At 32.1% G+C, this 24,260-nt stretch overlaps 3 protein-coding genes across 3 annotated transcripts; 1 reads left to right on the top strand and 2 right to left on the bottom strand.

Annotated features, from left to right (window-relative positions):
* The first annotated feature begins 831 nt into the window (after window positions 1-831).
* Window positions 832-2,752, top strand: LOC124842689 (Protein kinase superfamily protein). The gene has a single exon (XM_047319229.2). The coding sequence runs from the start codon at window positions 1,307-1,309 to the stop codon at window positions 2,615-2,617; it is 1,311 nt and encodes a 436-aa protein (XP_047175185.1). The 5' UTR covers window positions 832-1,306; the 3' UTR covers window positions 2,618-2,752.
* A 7,921-nt stretch (window positions 2,753-10,673) lies between these two features.
* On the bottom strand, window positions 10,674-11,171 carry LOC124842684 (uncharacterized). The gene has a single exon (XM_047319224.1). It carries the CDS (start codon window positions 11,169-11,171, stop codon window positions 10,674-10,676), a length of 498 nt encoding a protein of 165 aa, XP_047175180.1.
* A 1,114-nt stretch (window positions 11,172-12,285) lies between these two features.
* SETH2 (UDP-Glycosyltransferase superfamily protein) lies at window positions 12,286-16,733 on the bottom strand. Its single transcript, XM_047319227.2, has 9 exons — window positions 16,508-16,733; window positions 16,253-16,402; window positions 15,150-15,722; window positions 13,885-14,039; window positions 13,599-13,689; window positions 13,388-13,504; window positions 13,208-13,311; window positions 12,771-12,861; window positions 12,286-12,688 (listed from the first exon to the last, which is right to left on the bottom strand). The coding sequence occupies exons 2-9, from the start codon at window positions 16,376-16,378 to the stop codon at window positions 12,602-12,604; spliced, it is 1,344 nt and encodes a 447-aa protein (XP_047175183.1). The 5' UTR covers window positions 16,379-16,402; window positions 16,508-16,733; the 3' UTR covers window positions 12,286-12,601.
* Window positions 16,734-24,260: the final 7,527 nt, after the last annotated feature.

Raw genomic sequence — 24,260 nt, 5'->3', positions numbered from 1 at the left:
TATAATATTTACATAAAAAATAATTTTGATTTCAATTTAAAAGAGATAAAAATATTTAATTTTAAAAGTAATTAAAACTGAATTTAATAAAATTAACGAATATAAAAATCATATTCAAATTGAATATACGATAATAAATTAAATATATGATACTGATAAAATTTTGGATCGACTTATAAACAGTTTTTCAGATAAAAATAATTAAAAAATCACAAATTTACATATGACATACATATTTACTATCATATTCACTATCAGTATTTAAACGACATAATTATAAATAAAATTAGATAAATAAAATTAATAAAAATAATAACCACTCTAATATTTAAACGACACTATCAATAAAAATAATCAAATTAAATAAATTAACAAAAATTTGATTCAAATTATAACCACTCTAATATTTATGCTTTCTCATAATTAGCTATCAATGATAGGGAAGGTTTGAAATCCATAAATATTAACAAATTATAATTAATAAAATTATTAATAATAATTAAAATAATCTGTTTCAAAATTAATTTTGATTGTACAGTTTCTTTTTTCCATTTCTTGTGTGATGTTAGTAAAGGTTTACCTTTATTAATTTGACTTCAATTAATTAAAGATAAGATGAAAAGTCAACGAATATGCGTGTGTGGAGAAGCATTAGTCAACTTGTTTCTGACCACCTCTGCAACTTGCGGGCGAATTTTAAAAGTTTGTCGCTCATCAGATGATATCCCTTATGATTTTATACTGATAAATAAAATTTTAAGGAAAGAAAATAATTTTTTATACTGATAAATAAAACTTTAAAGAAACAAAAAAACTTTTATAAAGTGAAAGGTGTAAACCATTACAGATATTTTTTATTGTGTTTATGTGCATATCTAAGAAAATGAAGAAATGAAAAGGTGTTTGTTGCTGTTGAGCAGCAGTAAGGTTTGAAAATGTGTGTATTGCATTTGCAGTTGAAGAGCAGAAGGAGGAAGGAAGGCGTGTTTTCAGTTCGCACTTTACAGCCATAGCCGCAAAATTGGTTGTCGACCCATTCAATCACCAACTCCAGGTTGAGATAAGATAGCCTCGCGACCAAACCACATCGTATTGTTTAATAATTTTGGTTTTCCTATAAACTCTCCCCTGAACAGTTAATTAAGCTGCTTAAATTCAATTTAACTTCAAACTTCAAAATTCAATTTAATCATCTTATCTCCTTTCGCTATCCTAATCACCATTGAATCTTTGAACTTTGAACTTTGAAGACACCTTCTCCTTCTTCTTTATTTTCTCCTTCTCCTTTTCTCCGTCTTCGTCGCTTATGTGCAAGACAAAGATGGCGACCAACGCCTCAAGTCCCACTCCCACACCGCGATCACAACAACGCTCCACTCAAAGCCCAAGAACATCCTCCCCAAGGTCCACACTCAGGCCCAATCCTGGGCCCACCACTTCTTTCTCAGACAAACCCTCCACCTCTTACGCCTCCACCGCCAGCGCTCCCTACAGCGGCTCCACCGGCTACCGTCTCTCCTCCGACACCTCCATTGCCAGCCGCACCTCCCTCACCTCTCTCCGCGACACCCTCCCAGAAAACCCTCACATCTACGACTTCTCCGAAATATGCGCCGCCACCAACAACTTCCTCGCCAAGCGACACTCCTCCTCCACCCCCTGCTGGCGCTGCACTCTCCGCGGAGCAGACGTCATTGTCTTCCAGCGCAAGTTCATCCGCAAACTCCAGACGAATGAGCTCCAGCAACTGCTCTCCGTCGTCTGCCGCAGCCACCACGTCAGCATCATCAAACTCCTCGGTGCCTCCGTCTCCGGCGACCACATCTACCTCGTCTACGACTTCGTCAACGGCGCCAGCCTCTCCGATTGTCTCCGCAACAAGAACAACCCGCGCTTCACCGTTCTCTCCACGTGGATGTCGCGAATGCAGGTCGCCACGGATCTCGCTCACGCACTCGATTACATTCACAACAAAACCGGTTTGAACATCAATTTCGTCCACAACCGTATCAAATCCAGCGGCATCATCGTCACGGAACCTTCTTTCAACGCTAGGGTTTGCCATTTCGGCACCGCGCAGCTCTGCGGCGAAATCGACCTCGAAAACGAACAATTAGGCGAAATCAGTGAGATAGGGGAGAAATTTCCGCCGTCCCCAGCGAGATCCAGGCAATTCGAGGGCGTGCGGGGTTACATGGCGCCGGAATTTCAAGCCTCCGGCGTAGCGACTCAGAGGTCTGATATATACGCTTTCGGAGTGGTGTTGTTGGAGCTCCTCTCCGGGGAGGAGCCACTGAAGTTTAAATATGACGAGAAGACGCGCGAGTTTTTGAGGACGTCGGTGATCGAGACGGCGAGAGGCGTGGTTGACGGCGGCGATGGTGGTGTGCAGGGGAAGCTGAGGAAGTGGGTTGATCAGAGATTGAAAGATTCGTTTCCCGTGGACGTAGCGGAGAAGCTGACACGTGTGGCACTGGAGTGCGTACACGTGGATCCAGATAAGCGACCGAACATGGGACAGGTGGCAGGGAAGATCTCGAAGTTTTATTTGAAGTCGAGGATGTGGTCGGACAGTATTAAGGTTCCTGATCTCACTGTTTCACTGGGTCCTCGTTGAGTTGTTAATGTTGGCGGCTTTGTGTTTTTTAATTGGTTTCAATTAAAGTGAAAGGTCGTTGATTTCACAAGATAGAACTGTAGAGTGATAAGCAAATTAATATTGAAATTAAGAATATTCTTTGTGTTTCTGGTTTCTCAAATTGGCTTGATACTGATTGGTTCTTGAATTAAGTTGGTTCTAATGCTTTGATTGCGACTGGAGTTCTGGAATATGAATTTTTTAATCTGCCACGCTCGGAAACAATAGTAAAATAAAACACGCCTTTTATTACTTTCAGATTTGAATTTCAAAGGTGGAATGGATAGTGCTGGTGGTGGTATCATCCCAAATACCAAACCAAGTCTTCTCTATTATTTTCAGACTGCCTTTTCTCTTTCAAATTTAGAACTAATTTTGTAATCTAATTTCGTAAGAGCTTGTTGGTTTAGAAATGGATACTACTCTTTCTAAAGATGAGAGAAGGTTCATTGAACAAAGTTTTATCAAACAAAATGAGAGATCTAAGCTTCTGGTGATTATTATCTTAGGGGAGCTTCGAAAACTGTGGAATAACTTTGTACTTAATCTTTTCTACTTTTTTTTTGTTAAGCAATTTTGTATTAGTGTCAGTTTTGCGGTTCCACTTTTTTTTTCTATATCCATCGAAGTATTTTTAAAAAATAAATAACACAGTGCATTAAATATTATTATCTTCAAAAGAGATTCTCTATCGTTCGTTGCTTAACATGAAAAAAACTCGGGTTATTAAGTTCAAAAGGAAATCTCCACCAATCATTGCCCAGCGTAAGAAAAGACTATCAAGCTATTATGCTCAAAAGGGAGCCCTATCGCTCGTCGCTCAATATAGGAAAAGGTTTTCGGGCTCTTAAGCTCAAAAGAGAATCCTTGTCGCTCGTCGCTCAACGTAGGAAAAGGTTCTCGAGCTCTTAAACTCAAAAGGGAATCCCTATCGCTAGTCGCTCAACGTAGGAAAAGGTTTTCGGGCTTTTAAACTCAAATGGGAATCTCTACCGCTTGACCTAAAGAAAAAAGTTCAGAAAAGAACTCGTATCAGTCAACTACTCAACAAGTTCAGTCCTTTCCCACTTGGACCACCTACGTTTAGCTTTATCAGGTTCCAATGCCTTCTCATTATAAAAATAAAATATTAAATATTTTATTTAACCCATATTTTTGTGAAATATACCAATCGGAATTAATTGTCATTATGGACAATTAACAGGTATTAATAGGTCATATTGCCTTACGCTTTACAAATATACGGTATTATTGGGTTTGATTGCCTAAAAATATATTGCACTAATGGTTAATCAATGGACTTAGCTTTCACAAGTCCTATAAATATACAATTGATGTTCAGGTACAATGATCATTTTCTATCATAATAAAATAGACCTCTCTTTATGAGACATATCTGATTTGAGCGTCGGAGTGTCTTCAGGTCAACAGCTCATCAAAGTGGATTGCATTCTAGGAGAGGATTGAAGATCAAAAGAGAGCAGAGAGCAATGAAGGACGACCAACCCTCAGACCAATTTAACCGAAACATTTTGGCGCTCACCGTGGGGTCGAGCAACATCCCCATGAAACCACGAGGAACCAGACATGTAGACGTGCGCTCGGCCTCGACATTGCTACTTTAGATCAATACCAGGTTTTGCAACAACAGTACAAAATTCCATAATAATTTTTAAAGACATGTCTTTTATTTTGAGAACTTTGAGGAACGTTCAACCTTACATCCAACCTTGTCACGTTCCAATACTTTTTATTATAATTTATAAATTATAATTTTTATTTTGTTTAACTCATATTTTTGTGAGTAAAAATATATTCCATAGGAAGGTTCAGTCTTACATTCAACCTTGTCATGTTCCACTTTTTATTATAATTTATAAATTATAATATATTGAAGCATTTATTTTATTTTGTTTAAGTCATATTTTTGTTGTGAGTAAAAATATCCTTACGGGAAGATTCAGTCTGAAGGTTCCACTTTTTATTATAATTTATAAATTATAATATATTGAAGCATTTATTTTATTTTGTTTAACTCATATTTTTGTGAGTAAAAATATCCTTTACAGAAAAGTTCAGTCTTAAGTTCACCCTTGTCAGGTTCCACTTTTTATTTTATTATAATTTATAAATTATAATATATTGAAACATTTACTTTATTTTGTTTAAGTCATATTTTTGTGAGTAATGTGCAGGAGTCCAACGTTCAGCCTTGTCAGTTCTAATGACTCTTCATTATAAAAATAAAATATTAAATATTTTATTTAACGCATATTCTTGTGAGTAAAATATCCTCCACAGGAAGGTTCAGACCAACGTTCAACCTTATCAGGTTCTAATGTCATCTCATTATTGAATATCTTATTTAACACATATTTTTGTGAGTAAAAATATCATGCACAAGAGGGATCAGACCAACGTTCAACCTTATCAGGTTCTAATATCATCTCATTATTGAATATTTTATTTAACACATATTTTTGTGAGTAAAAATATCATACACACACTAAGGTTCAGACCATTTTGTGAGTAAAAATATCCTGTACAGGAAGGTTCAATACCTTACCGCTTGGTCAGTTGGACCATCAACGTTCAACCTTGTCAGGTTCTAATGATTTCTCATTATAAAAATAAAATATTAAGTATTTTATTTAACCCATATTTTTGTGAGTAAAAATATCCTGCGCAGGAAAAAGTTCTAGAAAAAGAACTCCTATCAGTCGCCACTCGACTGAGAGAAAAAGTTTTGGAAAAAGAACTCCTATCAACGTAGGAAAAGGTTCTCGGGCTCTTAAGCTCAAAAGGGAATCCCTACCGTTTGTCGCTCAACGTGTGAAAAGACTCTCGGGCTATTAAGCTCAAAAGGGAGTCCCCACCGATCATTGCCCAACATAGGAAAAGGCTCTCAGGCTATTATGCTCAAAAGGGAGTCCCTACCATTCGTTGCTCAACGTGTGAAAAGGCTCTCGTGCTATTAAGCTCAAAAGGGAGTCCCCACCGATCATTGCCAAACGTAGGAAAAGGCTTTCAGGCTCTTATGCTCAAAAGGGAGTCCCTACCGTTCGTCGCTCAACGTGGAAAAAGGCTCTCGGGCTATTAAGCTCAAAAGGGAGTCCCCACCGATCATTGCCCAATGTAGGAAAAGACTTTCGGGGTATTATGCTCAAAACGGAGTCCCTATCGTTTGTTGCTCAACGTGGGAAAAGGCTCTCGGGCTAGTAAGCTCAAAAGGGAGTCCCCACCAATCATTGCCCAACGTAGGAAAAGGCTCTCAGGCTATTATGCTCAAAAGGGAGTCCCTACCGTTCGTTGCTCAACATGGGAAAAAGCTCTCGGGTTATTAAGCTCAAAAGGGAGTCCCCACCGATCATTGCCCAGCGTAGGAAAAGGCTATCGGGCTATTATGCTCAAAAGGGAGCCCCTATCGCTCGTCGCTCAACATAGGAAAAGGTTCTCGGGCTCTTAAGCTCAAAAGGGAATCCCTGCCGCTCGTCGCTCAGCGTAGGAAAAGGTTCTCGAACTCTTAAGCTTAAAAGGGAATCCTTATCGCTTGTTGCTCAATGTAGGAAAAGGTTCTCGGACTCTTAAGCTCAAAAGGGAATCTCTATCGCTTGACCTAAAGAAAAAAGTTCAGAAAAGAACTCCTATTAATCAACTACTCAACAAGTCCAATCCTTGCCCACTCGGACCACCTACGTTTAGCTTTATCAGGTTCCAATGCCTTCTCGTTATAAAAATAGATATTGAAGGGTTTACTTTATTTTGTTTAACGCATATTTTTTGGAGTGAATATTTCTTGCACAATATGCCGCTTGGTACAGAAACGAATGAAGACTTAAAGCGCATCGAAAATAGACTCCTTAAATACAACGTGAACGACTTCTTTTAAAGCTCATAATAATTCATACGCACCTCTTTTAATAAAGAGTTTGCTTGGGCTTGGGGGGCTTATGTACTATATGAAATATACCGATTGGAATTAATTGTCATTATGGACAATTAACAGGTATTAATAGGTCATATTGCCTTACGCTTTACAAATATACATTATTATTGAGTTTGATTGCCTAAAAGTGTATTGCACTAATGGTTAATCAATGGACTTAGCTGTCACAAGTCCTATAAATATACAATTGATGTCCAAGTACAATGATCATTTTCTATCATAATAAAATAGTGATATCTCTTTATAAAACATATCTGACTTGAGCGTCGGAGTGTCTTCTGCTGGTCAACAATTCATCAAAGTGGATTGCATTCTAGGAGATGATTGAAGATCAAAAGAGAACAGAACAAGGAAGAACGACCGACTTTCATACCAATTTAACCGAAACAAATATTATATTACGTAACCATCAACATAATTTCTTAATAGTATGCTAAATCATTTCTGTAAATTTATAAAAACAAAAAAAAGTAAATATATTTGAATTCTATGATTATTAGTTCAGTTGGATATAGAAATGCTAGTTTTATTTTAGTGTGGAAAATAACATTACATTCCTTCTTTCTTCCTTTTAGTTTAAAAAATCTCTTTGAATTAACCATGAATCGCTTTCTTTCCTTTGCATATTCTTCTTAGTAAGTGTTACGTAATATTGTATATTTTATATTGGCGTATTTGTTGATTCTTTCGTATATATTGTCCATGTGGAATTCGAATAATGAACATGGAAATATGTCATGTTTCAACATTAAATTCCAAGTACATGATCAAATTGGAATGACAACAACCCATAATGTCGGATATGCCGTAAAATTGGCAAACTTCATCATCACAATCCAAATATTCAAGCCAACACGTCTCGTTTCTCCCCTAACACTGCAATCTAAAATTTAGCCATCTCTTTCTCGAGCACCATCTCTCGTTCTTGATTATAATAACATTTTGATCAATACAAAATATTAAAATATTTAGTTTTAATATCCTTACACACACATTAATTATTGAATTTCTCTAGTTTAATTTTTTTCATTAACCAACTTATGTTATGTTGTTATTATCTTGTTTTGTCATTTTGTTTACTTTTTTATCCACATAAATAAATGTGACATTTATTAGTTAATGTAAATGATAGTAATTAATTAAACTAACAGATGTTTTTATTACTTTTATTGAACACATGTTAGATTCCCTTTTATTATTAGAGGTGATGACAACAATTCTTTAATATTTATAAATGATGACATAATATTCATCTGAAAACATGTTAGATTTGCTCTTACCTGAATTATTAGTAGTTATGACAATAATTCTTTAATGATTATCGATGATAACATAATATTCATCGCTAAGTATGACGATTTTTTTTATTAACTAGCTTATGTTGCTATTATCTTATTATGCCATTTTGTTTACTTTTTATCCACGTAAATAAAAGTGAGGTTTATTAGTTAATGTAAATGATATTACGATTAATCAAACTAATAGATATTTTTATTACTTTATTGAAAACATGTTAGAATTATTCTTATTATTAGTGGTGACGGAAATAATTCTTTAATGATTATAGATGACCACATAATATTAATTTGAAAACATTTTAGATTCACATAATATTAATTTGAAAACATTTTAGATTCACATAATATTAATTTGAAAACATTTTAGATTCACTCTTACTTGTATTATTAGATGATAACAATAATTCTTTAATAACTATAGATGACGATGTAATATTTGTCATTAAGTATAACGATTTTTTTCATTAATCGGCTTATGTTGCTATTATTTGATTTTGTCATTTTGTTTACTTTTTATCTACATAAATATATGTGAGGTTTATTAGTTAATGTAAAAGGTATTACGATTAACTAAACTAACATATATTTTTATTACTTTTATTGAAAACATGTTAGATTCACTCTTATTATTATTGGTGATGAAAATAATTATTTAATGATTATAGATAACGACATAATATTCATTTGAAAACATGTTAGATTCGCTCTTACTTGTATTATTAGGGGTGATGACAATAATTCTTTAATAATTATAAATGACGACATAATATTCATAGGTAAGTATGATGATTTTGTTATCAACATGTTTATAATTAAAAAATATATATTTATCATTTATTATTTTATATTAACCACCAAAAATTATAAATTTGAACATATAGAGAAAATTAAGACATATAATGAAATAAAACAACATATACAAGTTTTTAAATAAAGACTCAATTAAAAATATAGATATAAAACTTAATTAAGGTATTCCATAAATTAATGTCTTCTTAATATCCTCCAAGTTAAAACAGCTATAGTTTTGAATTTGAATTTGAAGAGGTGTATACCTGAACATAATAAGATGACCATAAATAATAAATCATATTTAATGTTTAATTAAGGATATTTAAAATTATATTTACTCTTTTTTTTATCTGTTTTAATTATGAGAAAAAGTGTTCATTTTAATAACACGTTTGCTATCACTTTTTCTATCATATTTTTAGTCCAATAAATAATTTATAAATGATTTACGCATATTTCTTTATTGTATTAGATAGAGAGATAAAGTAATAAAATAGGAAAATGTACTACAATTTTATTGGAACAAAAATATTATTATAATATTTTTCTTCTCGCAAAAATAACTTTGAAAAACGTATACAAAAGGAACGGGTGAAGTATATATCTACAATTTATGCTTATTAAATATTTCTTAATCCATGTGCATTAACTTAAACATTACTAATTATTGTTAATTGTCAGACTTTTAAAATATTTTTTAGCTGTCATCTTTAAATTTAAATACAACTTTATTATTCTTTTACGATTTGTGTCTGTACCTTTATCATAATGTATTAGATTACACATATATAATGTGGTGTAAAAAAAGGTAGAGTAGAAAATTTTATAAGTATTTTACCAAATTCGAGAAAATTTATTACATGTATCGGTTCTTCAAAATAATCTTCAATGACAAAAAAGAAAAAGAGATATTTTATTTCACTTCAGGGTAGAATTTTAACTAAATGACAAATTTTAAAATCAATTAATAATTAAGCATTAATATTTTATTTAACATGTTCCCAAATTAATTATGCTCCCTCTCAAAAAAATATTGTATTTATTAAAAGAGAGAAGTTATTAAAATAAATTACTTCAAAGATAATACATTCACTGTTATTATTAATATACATTGATCCCAGTGTGCCCTGAAGTTTCTTGAACACAAATTAAGAGTTTTTAAACATAATTTTATAGAAATAATCTCACTTAAGGGCTCACTTGTATTGAAATAAAAGGATAATCATTTCGAAAAAAAAAACATTAGTGTTTAAAAAGTGAGACCATAAGACATTTTCTTGTAAAATTGTAGTCATATTTCGAAGAAAATATTTAATGAGATTCTTTTAAGTTGAAAATTATCATGGTCGTCATGTGATGATGTAAGTATTCTGTGGTACTGCTGAGACTGTATTAATGTTGTATTACCAAAGGATTAGTTTAATGAGAAGAAAATATATTTTTTTTAAAGGAGAGACTAAATTAGCATGAGAGGATATGAGAAGTGAAAGATTGACAACAAGGATTATGTATGGGACATTCCAGACAACAATTCAATTGTAATTGATTTGAGAAGCCTTTTACATATTTCTTCCTTAATATATTTTGTCTTATATAGAAACGAGAGAAATATTTAGGTTGACGTTTTCGTTGATGCATGATTAAAATTCTGATACATCTAAAAATTTAGATTTTTACGATTATTTTATTCTTATACTTTGTTAAATGAACATAAAAGTGTATTATAATACCGTTTTAATATCTAAAAACAGTAAACCAACTATAACACGAACACACACCAAACATATGATTGGTATTTGAGATGGGATAGGAAGAGAAAGAAGAAAATAGATTTTGGTCATTTCTGCAAGATGAACTTTAGTAGTCCAACAAGAATTTGAGTAAGACTAAATAATAAAAGTAAACATCTGAATTTGTTTCCTAGAATATGTTGATTAATAGTATTTATGCAGTTTGGTTCTGTGCCTACACAATTTAAACCATGATTAAATTTGATAGTTTAATTGTCACGAAATCCTAAATCGGAATGTTGCATCCACTCAAAGTCGAAATGGAAAGGGGGGATGGGCTGTTCTGTCCTTGCAACCGCAGCAACGGTGACTAAGTTGGAATCCTGAGCAGTAATTGTGTCTAGTGGCACCAAGTTGGTGGTGGTGGTGTTGGCCATGAAGGTGGCGTTACTGTCCACCGAGGACATGATGGAAGGCACAATGCCGGTGCCAGTGGCGGCCACAATGGCGGGTTCAGCCTTGTGCAAGAGCCATTCGATGGTTTCACCGTCGGTTTTCTTGCCTAGCTCACGGGTGAGTTGGAAGATACGAGCAGCACATATTGCTGATAGGCGAACTCGACGGTCTCTCCCATTCACCTTGATGTGGCGGTCGCCCTTCATGCCCCTAGAAGAACGTCTTTTGTTTCTCACCATTGAAGAACCTTCATTAGCTGAAAAAGATTCATATTCCCTCTCTACTATACTGATGTTATTCACTGAATCCATTGAATTCATGATGTTTATTATCCAGTTTTAGCTGCAACAGCAGGTTTATATAAACTAGTTTTGAGAACTCCTTACTCCGTAAGTATATTATATTACTATTAATATTAATGTTATTATTAATTATTAATATTATTAATGTTCATATTATTATATTACACACAATTATGAGGTCAGGGATTGACTGCAATGTTTATTCTTAAGATTCATAATGATAATTAATCAAGGCCAGCGCATGATCAGAGTTTGAATATCTGGTTTTCTGACACTTGTATGGGTAAAGTCATTAATACTTTTTTGTAACTCCCTCTTGAAGTAATTAAGCATGAGGGCATCATCCATAGGAAACAAGGTGCGTAACAGGTTTCTATTCAAATTTGGCTTGTGTTCAGAATAGAACCAGTGGGCCTTTAGAAAGTGAAATTGCCGTTACCAAATGCACTGAGAATAAGCCTTGACAACCGTTTTGCAGTCACTGATGACACTACAGTTCAAATTTTCAACGTTCTTAGTTGTCTTCACTGCATGGACTTTAACAAGCTGAGTAAATAATTGCTATCCTCTCCATAAACAACCCCAATAATTTATAAGATATTAAATAAGAGAGGGGTAATTTATTTCCGTTAATGAACCACATTGTACTTGGAAACATAGTCAAATACACCTTGATGAAATATTATAAACACATTCTTTACTATTTAATGGAATTTATTGAAAATTACAAAAATGTGTCTTACTTATTAATAAGTTTCACTGTCTAACTCATGATTTGTAGTTCCTAATAAATTTATTTAACGTGCAATAGAAAATGTAGAGAAGCATGTTTAAATAGTGTGTTGCTAACACTGATCTCACTAAGAACCTAAGATTGTGAGTGAAATTAGTCCATTTCTATATACCGAGGCTGCTGCACCCTTCATGTGAAAGCACTCACATATCTGTATTCTGATTTTATGTGGGCAAATTATTTATTAAATAGCATTTATTTTCACCCCATGTAAGGGAGGAAAAAAATCTCATTTCACAGAAAGACCTGGTGCTTATTTGGATGTCAGTGTCACTCTAAAGTTACTTCTACAGGTTCGTAGTCATTAACTTATTATGGTTCGAGATGCTCTTGTACAGAAAATATTCGAACCTTGATTTCACACTTCAGTTTAACATGTTTGATTACAAGCCTCAACAAAGTAATGCTGACAATAATATTAACACTAATTAGAACATACCGCACAGTTCTCTCTATACAGAATCCATTTCAGCCACACATGTATCTCCAAGACCACTCATGCAAAGGATTGATGATTATCTCCATTTCAAGATCTGGGGCCTCGGATTAGTGTTAACGCCATGTGTATTCTTTTTGTTATTCTGCATATCATATTCGTGGCAAAACAAAAACTCCGTGATTCGGCAAAAATAATGGATCACGCTACTCATTTCACTGGGTTCTCTTCCAACATATCTTCATCACAGTTGTGAGGAAGACTAAAATCTGACACCTCCTCAATATCATCTTCAGGCTAATAATGAGAGAGATATACATATGGTTACCAAATCAAAATAAGATGAAAATGTCGAACACATTCAAGACAGTCAACCTACCTGCCATAATTCCAATAGTTGCCATAACAAGAAACCAACAATCATGACCAAGCAAAACAGCTTGCCCGCCCACGCTCCACAGAAGAGATATCTAAAAGAACAGAGACTGTCAGCACAGGTAGAAGTAACTCCTTAAGGTCATTACAGCAAGTATACTTTAAAATTGAAATGGCATCAATCTTTGAATAAAGAGGAAAACCTTAGAATTATCATAATCATAATCATATCATGGTATTAAGCTGTTGAATGAAGATCCAGAAATACATTTCTATACCAAGTGTCAACAACCATGTGTTACTAGCAGATTAAACCAAGTTATGGTGAAGTGGTTAACAAGGTCACGTAAGTAAAACTGAATGAACATTGGAGTTCCTATTACCGTATCAACTATATGTTAGCATCGCAAGCAAATTGAACCAATGATGTTTAGAGAGTACCGTGAGAGTCTTTCAAGAAGATTTTGGTTGGAGCACTTCAAAGCACGATCATATACAATTTCAGTCCTTTTGGCAACATCATGCCAATTGTATAGTTCTCTCATCTACAAAAATAACATTAAAAGAGGGTCTAACTTATCCACTAAATGCATCCGAAAGACCACGTAATCAACAACTCACCCGATTATGCATGACTTGCGGATCAATCTTTGGCAGAATAGATATTGCCTTTTGAATTGCATGTACCATATCACCAGGATCAGGCTCTGCCAAAACAATCATTTCATCGGGCAAAACCTATAAGCAAAGAAGCAAATTGGTATAAAGTCCCTCAGATAGCAGTATACATTCTTAAACTGAACCAGTATAGAGGGAAATACTTTGCATCTACCTCAGGAACTCCTCCCACTCTTGTGCTCACTGTCAATAATCCACAACTTGCAGCTTCTAATATGGCTATACAAAAAGCTTCTGTTAAAGAACTGAAACAGTGCAAACATTATTAATGATTAAAATATATATGCAATTAAGCATTGTAACTGTAGCTGACATGAGAACCGTAACAATGAAAGAACTCTAGCGCCTAGGACTGCCCAATGTCCACACTTAGACAACAGAACTATAAATCCATTGTTCCAAAGCTTAAGGTAAAAAGAGATTTGCTACAGGAGCCAAACCTGTTTAAGAAGATGTGTCCAGATATCAGAACAGATCGAACTTGTACATGTTGCACAGCTCCCAACATTTCCACTCGATCTTGAAGTGAATGCTTTTCTCTCATCTCTTCCAACCTCACACGCTTAGGTCCATCACCTCCAATAATGAAACGAACCTTCAATTGGATATGCGTTATGCCTTTGAAAGTATATGATTAAAAAAGAAGAAATAATCCAAATCATTTCTATAGCATTACATATTTCTCTTTGAACTTGCTCTCGGTATGTGCACATCTATAATGTAATGATAATATATGCCTAAATCTGCCAGACACAGCTATTTGTTCTGTCAATAGATAAAAAGTTACATCACAGCCCAGACACAGCCTGAATATTTTTTGGAAATATAAGCAGAAAGTTCATTCTGGAGCACTTTTCAAAGGATTAGTAGTGTGTGCATCGGCCAAAGTACCATACAATCTTCAAAAGAAATGCCTATATACTAACTATCTGAATGCAGCTCAAGTTGCCTATTCATGTACATTTTTTTACTGAATATTGTAAGAGGAGGATTGGGGAACATCGATCTTTCACCACCTATTTAAGCTTGGATTTTAAAATTAAATGAGATCTTTCACACATGTCTGAGTTGGCTGATAAGAATTCATTGATATTGAACAATAAATGACAAAATTAAGAAAACTATTTTTTTAATAACATTCCTGTGTGCCCTATGTAATTCTTCATCATGAAAGTAGTCTCCAGTATGAAACTATATGACGCCCTATTTTCAATCAGATGGTAATTCTCCAACTCATCAGAAAGCATTATGAAAATAACTCATTAGGGAATGCTGTGGCTTTATAATCATAGCTGATAAACCATTGCATCACATGTTTGTTATTGCTAAAAACTCAAAAATTCAAGGATCTAAAATTACAAAAAACAGATATTTAGTGATAGCACGAATTACAAAATTATAATCCTACAAATAGAATTGAAGAAAAGGCATGGTTCAGGTATTGCATATATTTGATACACGAACTATAGCCATGAAGAGCAGTACTTGGGCTTTTCTCAACAGCGTCTATAATATCATTCAGTCAGACCAACAGAAAAAGTGCACAATGAAATTTTACCAAAGTTTGCAACTTTGAACACTGTAATATAAAGCTAAAGCACTCTGAACAGAGCCTTTAGCTTATTCACATCTCTTCCATGTAAGAAATTGAAATCAAAATTTCCTACTTATGCAGGGCAAATTAACAGTGTTTTCATCAACTCACATTAGGATGTAATCGGCATACTTCCGGAATGACTTCAACAAGTAAATCAACTCCCTTTCGATAAACCAATCTGCTGATAACAACAATAACAATTTCTGGTCCGCTTGGACGATTCACTGCAGGCTTGAAAATGGAAGTGTCCACAGCATTAGGTACGACAAAAACCTTCTCAGGTGGCAAACCTGACCGCAGCACTGTGTTTTCCTTGCTTGTATGGGAAACACAAATGGCTTGACTCACATCTGCCAAGGTAAACTGTAACACCTTGTTCATGTGAATACTTCCAACATCAGAAAAACCATACAGTGAATGATCTGTAAACACAACCTTGTATCCCATGGTTCTTGCATGCATAAGAGCTTCATGACAAAATGTTGAAAAGGCTTGGTGTCCATGCACCACTGTAATTCTTTCTCTGATAAGAATAATTCTAATAATTGGTAGTAATCCATAGAAGGTTGGTAATGTATTCTGCATAACAAACGGCCTCCATGGAACATAGTAGACTTTCAGACCACCAGTCATATATCTGACCCCAGACCGATTTCCATAAGAATGAGTTGCAACCACCACCTGAATAGTCATTTTATTTGAATTCACTTCATTACAAACACCCTCAGCATAAGTAAGAAAAAAGAGTAAGTTATTTCATTCCCCTATATTTCGCATTTACAGCATAAACCTTCCATCCACATATATAACGGAAACCGATCTCATGTGTAACTAAGTCCAAGTGCCGCTAAACCTAATCAATTTGTTAACTCAAGTGTCCACTTGGTTTGCAAGTAAATCAATTTATGGAACACGTCCCAATGCTAAAGATGAGCTTAATTTACAGAACTCGTTTAAATCAACAATTCAGAATCGATTCTACCAAAATCTAAAACAAACAGGCACTAAATTGTTGGATTGTCTACAGTCAGCGTGTACAAGCGTGTTCACTCATTAGTAACTTGCAATTGTAAGACGGTTCATATTTTATCTCGATAAATCAAAATCAAAAAACGCATTTGAGATTTGAGCCACCGAATCTCATCATAAAAAAAAAATACAAAAGCTCTCATAATTGAATGAATGAAAGAAACAAAAAAAAAAAGGCTTACCTTGTGGCCTAGCTTGAGCAAACACTGTGAGAGGTAATATATGTGATTCTCCACACCACCAAAGTTGGGATAGAAAAAATCTGACACCATAAGGATTCTATGCTTTTGAGGATCACCCATCATCATGTCCCCTCACACACATATAGCTGCCTGCATCATAACAGTAATCAGAGAAATCGCGCGCTATGGAGGTTCTGAAAACCCTAACACGATTGAGAAATGAAAGACTCAACTAGAGTGGAAGCAACGACTCACTTGAAGACGCTTTATTGAATACCCATGACCTTCCAACAATGGTGGAAGCAATGACTGACTCAATTGAAGAAGCTTGTGTGTCTCACCAGAAAAAGAATATGATCACAAAATCCTTGCCAGAAAAATAGATTTGAAAACCGAGACTCAGTGTTCAATCCAAACAGAGAATGTTACTTTCCAGCGAAAAGAACACAAAAGAATTTTTCTGCCACTTACCAATTTTGAACTAGGGCTAATTTATCTAAATATTTACCAACCCTAATAAGTTTCATGTTCCAAATTTTGCTAAAATGAAATAACACCATAACATTTTAAATAAATAAATAGTTTTTCTTATTGCTGAAAAGAATGTGCCAGTACAAATCGTCTTACACTTATATAAATTAAGAAATTATCAACTTATATATATATATATATATATATATATATATATATATATATATATATATATATATATATTGAATTCTTGCAATAATTATCTCATAAATCATATTTTAATAAACAGTGTAAAACTATAATCATTAGAATTTAACAGGCTTGCATGAAACAATTGGTAGTTGTAAGAAAAATCTTCACAGTTTTTAGTTACCTAATATTGTTGTTAAAACATAATACTAAATTGACGTTAAATATAATGTTTTTAAAAAGTATTATAAATAGTTTTTATTAATAAATTATAGAAAATAATATTTTCGTGAAAATATAAATATACTTTATATTCTATATTATTGTAAAAGTTCAGAATATATCGTATTAATGTAGTAAATATTTTTGTCCTTATATGTTTAATAAAATTTTAATATTTATAATAATAAATTTAAAATTGTATACATAAAAAACTTTATTATTGTTTGATAGTGTAAGAATCTTTTTGTTAACCAAGTGAAAATTAATTTATAAATCTAAACCTTTAAAAATTGAAAATAGGTATAGGCCCTTTCCTAATCCCTAACAACCCTCGTTACTAATTATCCTCATTGTTCATCTAAAACATAATTAATTTCAAACTTTCTCATTAATAATTATCCTTGTTTCGGATGTGTAGGGCTGTGTCGTCTAATATCACGTCTTCCTCTACTCGTACTTCGTGTGTCCGGTCCTCCGTACTCGCTCCTCAATTTCCTCTTCAGTCCGCGGGTGGGAGACCTACGAAAGATTCTCTCATGCCAAAGTCAGTTGAGAGCAATGACGTTGAGAGCAATGACGTTTTTCTATCGAATAGTAATAAATGTGCAGTAAATGCAACCTATCTACCACTCACCCTGGATCTGTATTTATAGTTTTCGCTATGAGCTTGGGATTAGTGAAAAGTTAATCACGGCCCAAATTCAGCCCAATAGCTTTTAACCTCCACTTACATTAAACCAGACGAATTAGCAGTATGGTCGGCCGGTCTACTAAGTTCGACCCTTGGATCGGCCGGCCCTTATGGGCGTCATGTGTAACAAACGGCGTGTCTGGCCGGCCTTCATAGTGTATCCGGTTGATGAGGTAAAATCACGGCCAGTCCCTATGGGCGCCATGTGTAACACACGGCATGTTCGGCCGGCCTTTGTAGTGTAGCCAGATGATGAGGTAAAATCGCGTGATCTCGGACGTGTGGGCGTCCGGTTTGTTGCATCGATCCTTCGATGACAAACCAGAATAGCGCGTTTGGTCTAATGTAGACGCCCGGCCTATCTGGCGTCCGGTCCCAACTGGTACAATCCTCATTGTTCATTCTAAACCATAATTAATTTCAAAATTTCTTCCAAAATCATATACTATCCCAAAGAATTTAACTAATTAATTATTATTTTTAATTCAACCAATCCTAAAAAGCCTTATATTTTGTCCCAAACAAATTTAAAAATTTAGGAAAAAAAATCAACAACGTAATGTTGTTGCAAAAGTAAAATTAACTTTAAGGTCGAATGTTACATGGGCCTTTTCTGTATGGGCCTTTTCTTCATTGATACATGGCCCAATAAAAACATTAATGAAAAGTGCAGACCGAAATATAATTAAAGGAAAATACACCAAGAATACAACAGAAGAAACTTTGAATGTGAAATTTTATAATATTTTCTCTATATATAAAAAATTCAATTTTTACCTTCCTTTTTGTTGTTTAATTAATTAAAAGACAAAACAAATCTAAATAAACAGCAAAAATAATAGTCTAAATTACAATTGTTTAATTCTTGATTTGCATCCTCCCTTTTTTTTCTCGATTTTACGGTTTCAATTTTAAAATATAATAATTCGGGTTCAATTCTTAACTTTATATTTTAAATTATAGTATTAAGTTTAAGGTTCTAGAGAATCAGAATAAAAAAAATATTAAAAATTCGACCGAAATTAATGATTTTATACGAGAATAAAAATATGAAAATATTTGAGAAATCAAAATTGTGACTCAAGAATGAAATAAGAACAAATATTACTACTTAATGAAGATAATGACAATGATAGATATTAGGAATTGGAATAATTAAATAAGATTAGTTAGTATTTACAAAGTGAGCTTTAGAATATGAAAGGACTCTGTGCTTTCCTTAGAATCAATCTGTCAATCTAATATTGATCTCTCAAACTATAGATTAGTGCGTATTGGAAGTTTTTGGCTTATCTTATTAAGGAATAAGTTAGTGTGCCCGTCTACATGTTTTTTTACTTTTTAGTTTATATAAATATTTTGTAATTATTTAATTAACATTTTTATTAGGACAAAATTAAGATAATTACTATTATTATGTGTTACATTATTCTATTATGATCCATAGTTGAAATTTAATAGATAAATATTTATAATTTAAATTAAAATAATACTGTATATTATATTTTTCAAAAAAGTTAAATTATATAAATTATAGTTTCTATTTAAGTTATGATAAATCATTTTTAATTAATTGAAAGAACTTGTTAAGACTAAGGTACTTTTATGGGTTAAAATTGCTAATCCACAATGTTGAATTGATGGTCAATTAAAGGTGGACCCAGTTGGGTCATCCTTACAAATTTGTGGAGCGGACAATAATCATAATATTAGAAGTATAATTAAGCTCATTTCAATGGAAAAAGTAAAAAACAGATAAACAAAACCATAACAAAAATTATATATATATATATATATATATATATATATATATATATATATATATTAAGAATAAGTTCGATTAAGTTTAATTTTAATTTGAGTGTAAACAAATTTGAATTTGATCGAAGTTATTTTTATATATTGTTTTGAAATTATTTTTATGATTTTGTTGTATAATTTGTTATAGAATCTTATTTTCTCAACGTGATATTACTGATTTTTCTATTAGCAAAATAACTTAATAAAATACAAAAAGGAAGAGGTGTTTATTTTTTGTAATGGAAAACAAAAAACACTAATAATTATGTTATAATGCGCTCCTCAGTCAACTCGGTTTATCACGAGTTTGGACCTGTTGGATTAAAAAAGATTTTAAATTTTGATATGGACTAAGTTTACTAAGAACTCGTTTACTTGGATTGACTCTGTGGTAAAGCGAGTTGACTAACTAACCCACATAATTATTACTTTATGCTTCAATATTATTAGTTAACACTTTTTTATTGCACTATTGATAAATATACAATTTAAATGAATTTTAAGATAATTTTGACACTTATTATATTTTAATTTTGTTTAGATTATATTTAATTCACTCCTATTTAGTTTTTTTTTTGTAATTCTTAATATCAAACAAAGAGTCAAAATGGAAAAATGAAGAAAATAGAAGAATTTTAAGAAAAAAAATTAGCAAACTAACTTCAATGCTGCTGCTAAAATTCGGGCTTGAGTCATTAAAGAAAACCTCAAGCCCTGACCCGAGGCTTAAGCCACGAAGAATCCTTCATCCATAAATAATCTCAGGAGGCTTCAGTGTGAAACACAAGGTCTAAGCCACACATAAAACTCACCTTAGAAGGAAACATTATAGTTAGAGCCATGGAAGTGTAAGGCTTGAGCTACAGAGGAAACCAATCATGGAGAGAAACCTCAAGCAACCACCTTTGGGAGGATCTAGAACATCACTTTTACGACTTAAGCCAAAAAATGTGGAGCTGAACCTACAGAAAGGAATTTTGGAAATATCTACAGTAAATCCCTACGACTCAAGAATCAAATTTTGCAACTCAAGCATCAAATTTTGCGACTCAAGCCAAACCATAAATAGTTATAAATATATACATCATGTCTTCATTTTAGGCATTGCGTGGATGACCAAAAATATAGTAATAGAGTATGAATGGGTTTGTGAGCCTTGAGAGAGTTGCTTTCATTGTAAATTTTATGTTTATATGTTGTTGGGATTGCATTGCAATATTCTATGAGTAGTTGAACTCTCTCGTGTTGACATTCAGTTTAATCAACTTGACTCTTTGTACTTCTACTTCATAGATATTTATTTATGCTTTCATTCAATCTGTTTGTGAATTGATTTATACTTGTTGTTTGACAAACTATAACTTGTCTTATCTAACTTGTTTGAGATTGGGTGAGAACCGGTCTCAAGTTGTGGTCCAATTAGTTTTTTTGTGGACTTTTTCATGTTAGGAATAGATCTAAAGTGTGCAGTTGGAAATAAAGTCATAACCTTAATGCAGATGAGTTGGTTATGCAGTCACTGATGATTCGAACAGAATAGAAAAATAATAGTCTAGGTTTTAGATGTCAGGAATGGACCTAGAGTTACATTCAAAGAGAACTCCCACGACAATAAAATGATTTTGTAGGTTCGTAGACAACAACAATAGTGGTGCAGTGGAAAAGGTGAGATAAAATTCACTCATAGTCTCTGCTTTAGTCAATCTATATATTATCAATATTTTTCAAATACGTACTTTCCATCAAAATACAAAAAATCCCAAAAAAAATATGCTTGATAAATCCCTGTGGATACAATAACCTCCATTCGGTTATATTACAAATAACTTGGTGCAATAAGCCACACATTTGGATAAATCTTTCAAAATTTGATATTATGTGATATTGGGGATTTCGGGGGTTTAAGCCTAAAGAACATAAAAATCACAACTCAAATCCAAACCCCATCAATTATAAATGGGAATAAAGAAAAAGATGGTTTAAGAAAACAAAATATTGTGGATCTATTCGTTCAAGACTCTAATATTATAGATAGATAAGTGACATAAAAATTATCAATGTTAAATACTTATTTGTTTTACTTTTTGTGATTGATTTTGAATTCTATTTGAAGTTTAAGATGATTTTGGATTGTATTGTGTGTTTTTAATTGTCTTTAGAGTTTAATATTATTTGAATTGAAAGTTATTCAGATTTAAATTAGAAAAAATTTGTTTTGTGTTTTTGGTATTGAAAAAAAAAACTTTTAATTAAGTGAGCTAGTGAGTCAATCTGTTTAACTCATCAACTCATGGCAGACTGGTCCGAATTCAAATTTTTTTCGACTCATTACTAAATGAACCGGATTGGATTGATTAAGTAAGCGACCAACTCGTGATGAGTTGGGTCGGATTGGATAATATGGTTTTATAGAATTATTATGTTATAATCATATTATATTGTGTAAAAAATAAATAAACCTTATCATTTATTGAGTTAAATAAGATTTTAGTTCTTAAATTTCGACACGAAATTGAAATTCATCTTTATTCGAAATTTTAGTATATTTTAATTTTCAAACTTTAAAAATAAATTGATATACTTTTTTAATTTAGTTATGTTAATTTTATTCACGTGTCAAATATACTTCGTACCTGTAGATTTTGACACAATATTTGAAATATTGCTAAATTTTGCTGTCTAAATTTGAAAAATAATTTTTAACCTAGTTACATTATTTTTTTATGTGTAAAATATGTTTTGTGTTAATACTTGAATTGTTTTCTCAGTTGAAAATCCCTCTTGCATAATTGTATACAATAAATTACATCATTCAAAATAGAAAACATCAAAACCAATCGTTAATGTGTATTTGATTTTAACACTTTTATTTTTTCACTCAAGATTAATAATGTAATGTTCATACCTTAATAACATTTTACCACTCATGTTAAACATATTAAACAACTATTTTACCAATAACTCATACGCACACATAACTTTAATATATAAATAAAATAAGAAACAATATAATAATATTTAAACAATTTATTTAATTTTGATATAGTTTTATATACGCTAATTAAATCAAAGTACTTGATTTAAAATAAAAATATCCAAGGTGATATAATATTTTAATTTTAATCTATTATTGATTTTTTTTTATTGGTTTCAAACATCTATAGTAATGGTAACTTATATATAAGAACATTAATAAGTTTATGATTTTGGTCATAGTCAGTCTATTTCAATGGCAAATGGAATTGAGCATTACCCTACCATAACTTCTAAAATAAATGATGATGGCCTTTGTTTTACCACCACATTTCCTACGCGAGTGACACAAACACAAACAAACGTGTCTCAATTGCTTAAAAAGGCAAAGCTAGACCCTACATTTGACGGGTCACTGCCTCAACACCTACAATATGGGTCCCTTCACAATTTAATAACTCCTGTTCTATTATGGCTCCGCATAATTTAACACGTATTTTATTATTTTTATTTAATTATAAATCTCATAACTTTTTAAACTCGAATTAATTGTTTTTTAATTTATGAAAATAAGTATTCTATCTTAAATGAACTTCATCTTCACAATAGCATAAAGAATACAAATTATAAAGAACAAAAACATGTTTAGAAAACAATAAAATAAGACCGCGTAAATAGATTTTTTTTCAAGAGACAAACATATTAGTATCCTCCCATCTAGCATTGATAAAAAAACATATGCAACGGATTAAAAGTATATTTATCTACATAAATATTCTCATAGAAACTAAAATTAAACATTCATAAAAAATAAAGACTTAAAATAGATATTTAAAAACTAAAAAAGAAAAATTGTGGAATCAACAAAAGATTATTCCAGTTAGGAACAAAAGAAAGCATGATGCAAAAATGATGTCACGATCTGGTCAATCCAGTTATGACTGTGTTGACTCTTTGTTTGAATATTGAATGGTTGTAAATAAATATAGTGTCAATTAGTGAACAGGAAATTAAACAATATCTTATAATATAAATGTTCACAATCACAGAATGTTTCTCAAACAAGCAAAAAAATTGAACTTTAAGGTATTTTAAATTAAATCACACACTCTATTAAATAATGATAGACTAGGCATCTAAATAGATGTCAAAATATTTTTTTCTCATATTATAATATATATATGTATATTATTTTTATTTTTGGAGGGACAACTGTGTTGATACAATAAATGCTGCTGAGCTAAGTATACGATGAAATTATAATAAATAACAGAGTCAGGTGAACTTCGAAAAAGAGGCTCTAATTTGTTTACCTCAAAATCTTACATAGAATTATATCATTAAAATTTCAATCTTATAATTTTTTCTTATTGAAATATATTAACAACAGCATAAAATTTAGCACCTAAAACTTATAAAAACCTTGCAAAAATGTCCTATTTTATTACACTTTTTAATAAATTTTTTGTGATTAATGGATTTTGAAATATTAATATAATTTAGATGTCAAAATTTACAATGATTTTTGACGTTACTTAGAAAAATATCTTATAACATAACAAATATTAACAATAAATAAATAAATCAAAAATTCATATAAATAAACTTTGAAAATCTGATTTTGTTCTCTCGTTTTCCTTTATAATTTTATCACCAAACTAA

The sequence above is a fragment of the Vigna umbellata genome, chromosome 6 (assembly GCF_029865625.1).
Source record: "Vigna umbellata cultivar VRB3 chromosome 6, Vumbellata_1.0, whole genome shotgun sequence".
Lineage (NCBI taxonomy): Eukaryota > Viridiplantae > Streptophyta > Magnoliopsida > Fabales > Fabaceae > Vigna > Vigna umbellata.
Note: the sequence above shows the minus strand (reverse complement) of the source record. Positions and strands in the feature narration are given on the sequence as shown.

Coding starts and splice junctions, on each gene's coding strand:
- LOC124842684 (XM_047319224.1), bottom strand. CDS start 11,171: ATGGATTCAGTGAATAACATCAGTATAGTAGAGAGGGAATATGAATCT.
- LOC124842689 (XM_047319229.2), top strand. CDS start 1,307: ATGTGCAAGACAAAGATGGCGACCAACGCCTCAAGTCCCACTCCCACA.
- SETH2 (XM_047319227.2), bottom strand. CDS start 16,378: ATGATGATGGGTGATCCTCAAAAGCATAGAATCCTTATGGTGTCAGAT. Junction 15,723..16,252: donor TGCTCAAGCTAGGCCACAAG/GTAAGCCTTTTT, acceptor ATGACTATTCAG/GTGGTGGTTGCAACTCATTC. Junction 14,040..15,149: donor TATGCCGATTACATCCTAAT/GTGAGTTGATGA, acceptor ATCCAATTGAAG/GTTCGTTTCATTATTGGAGG.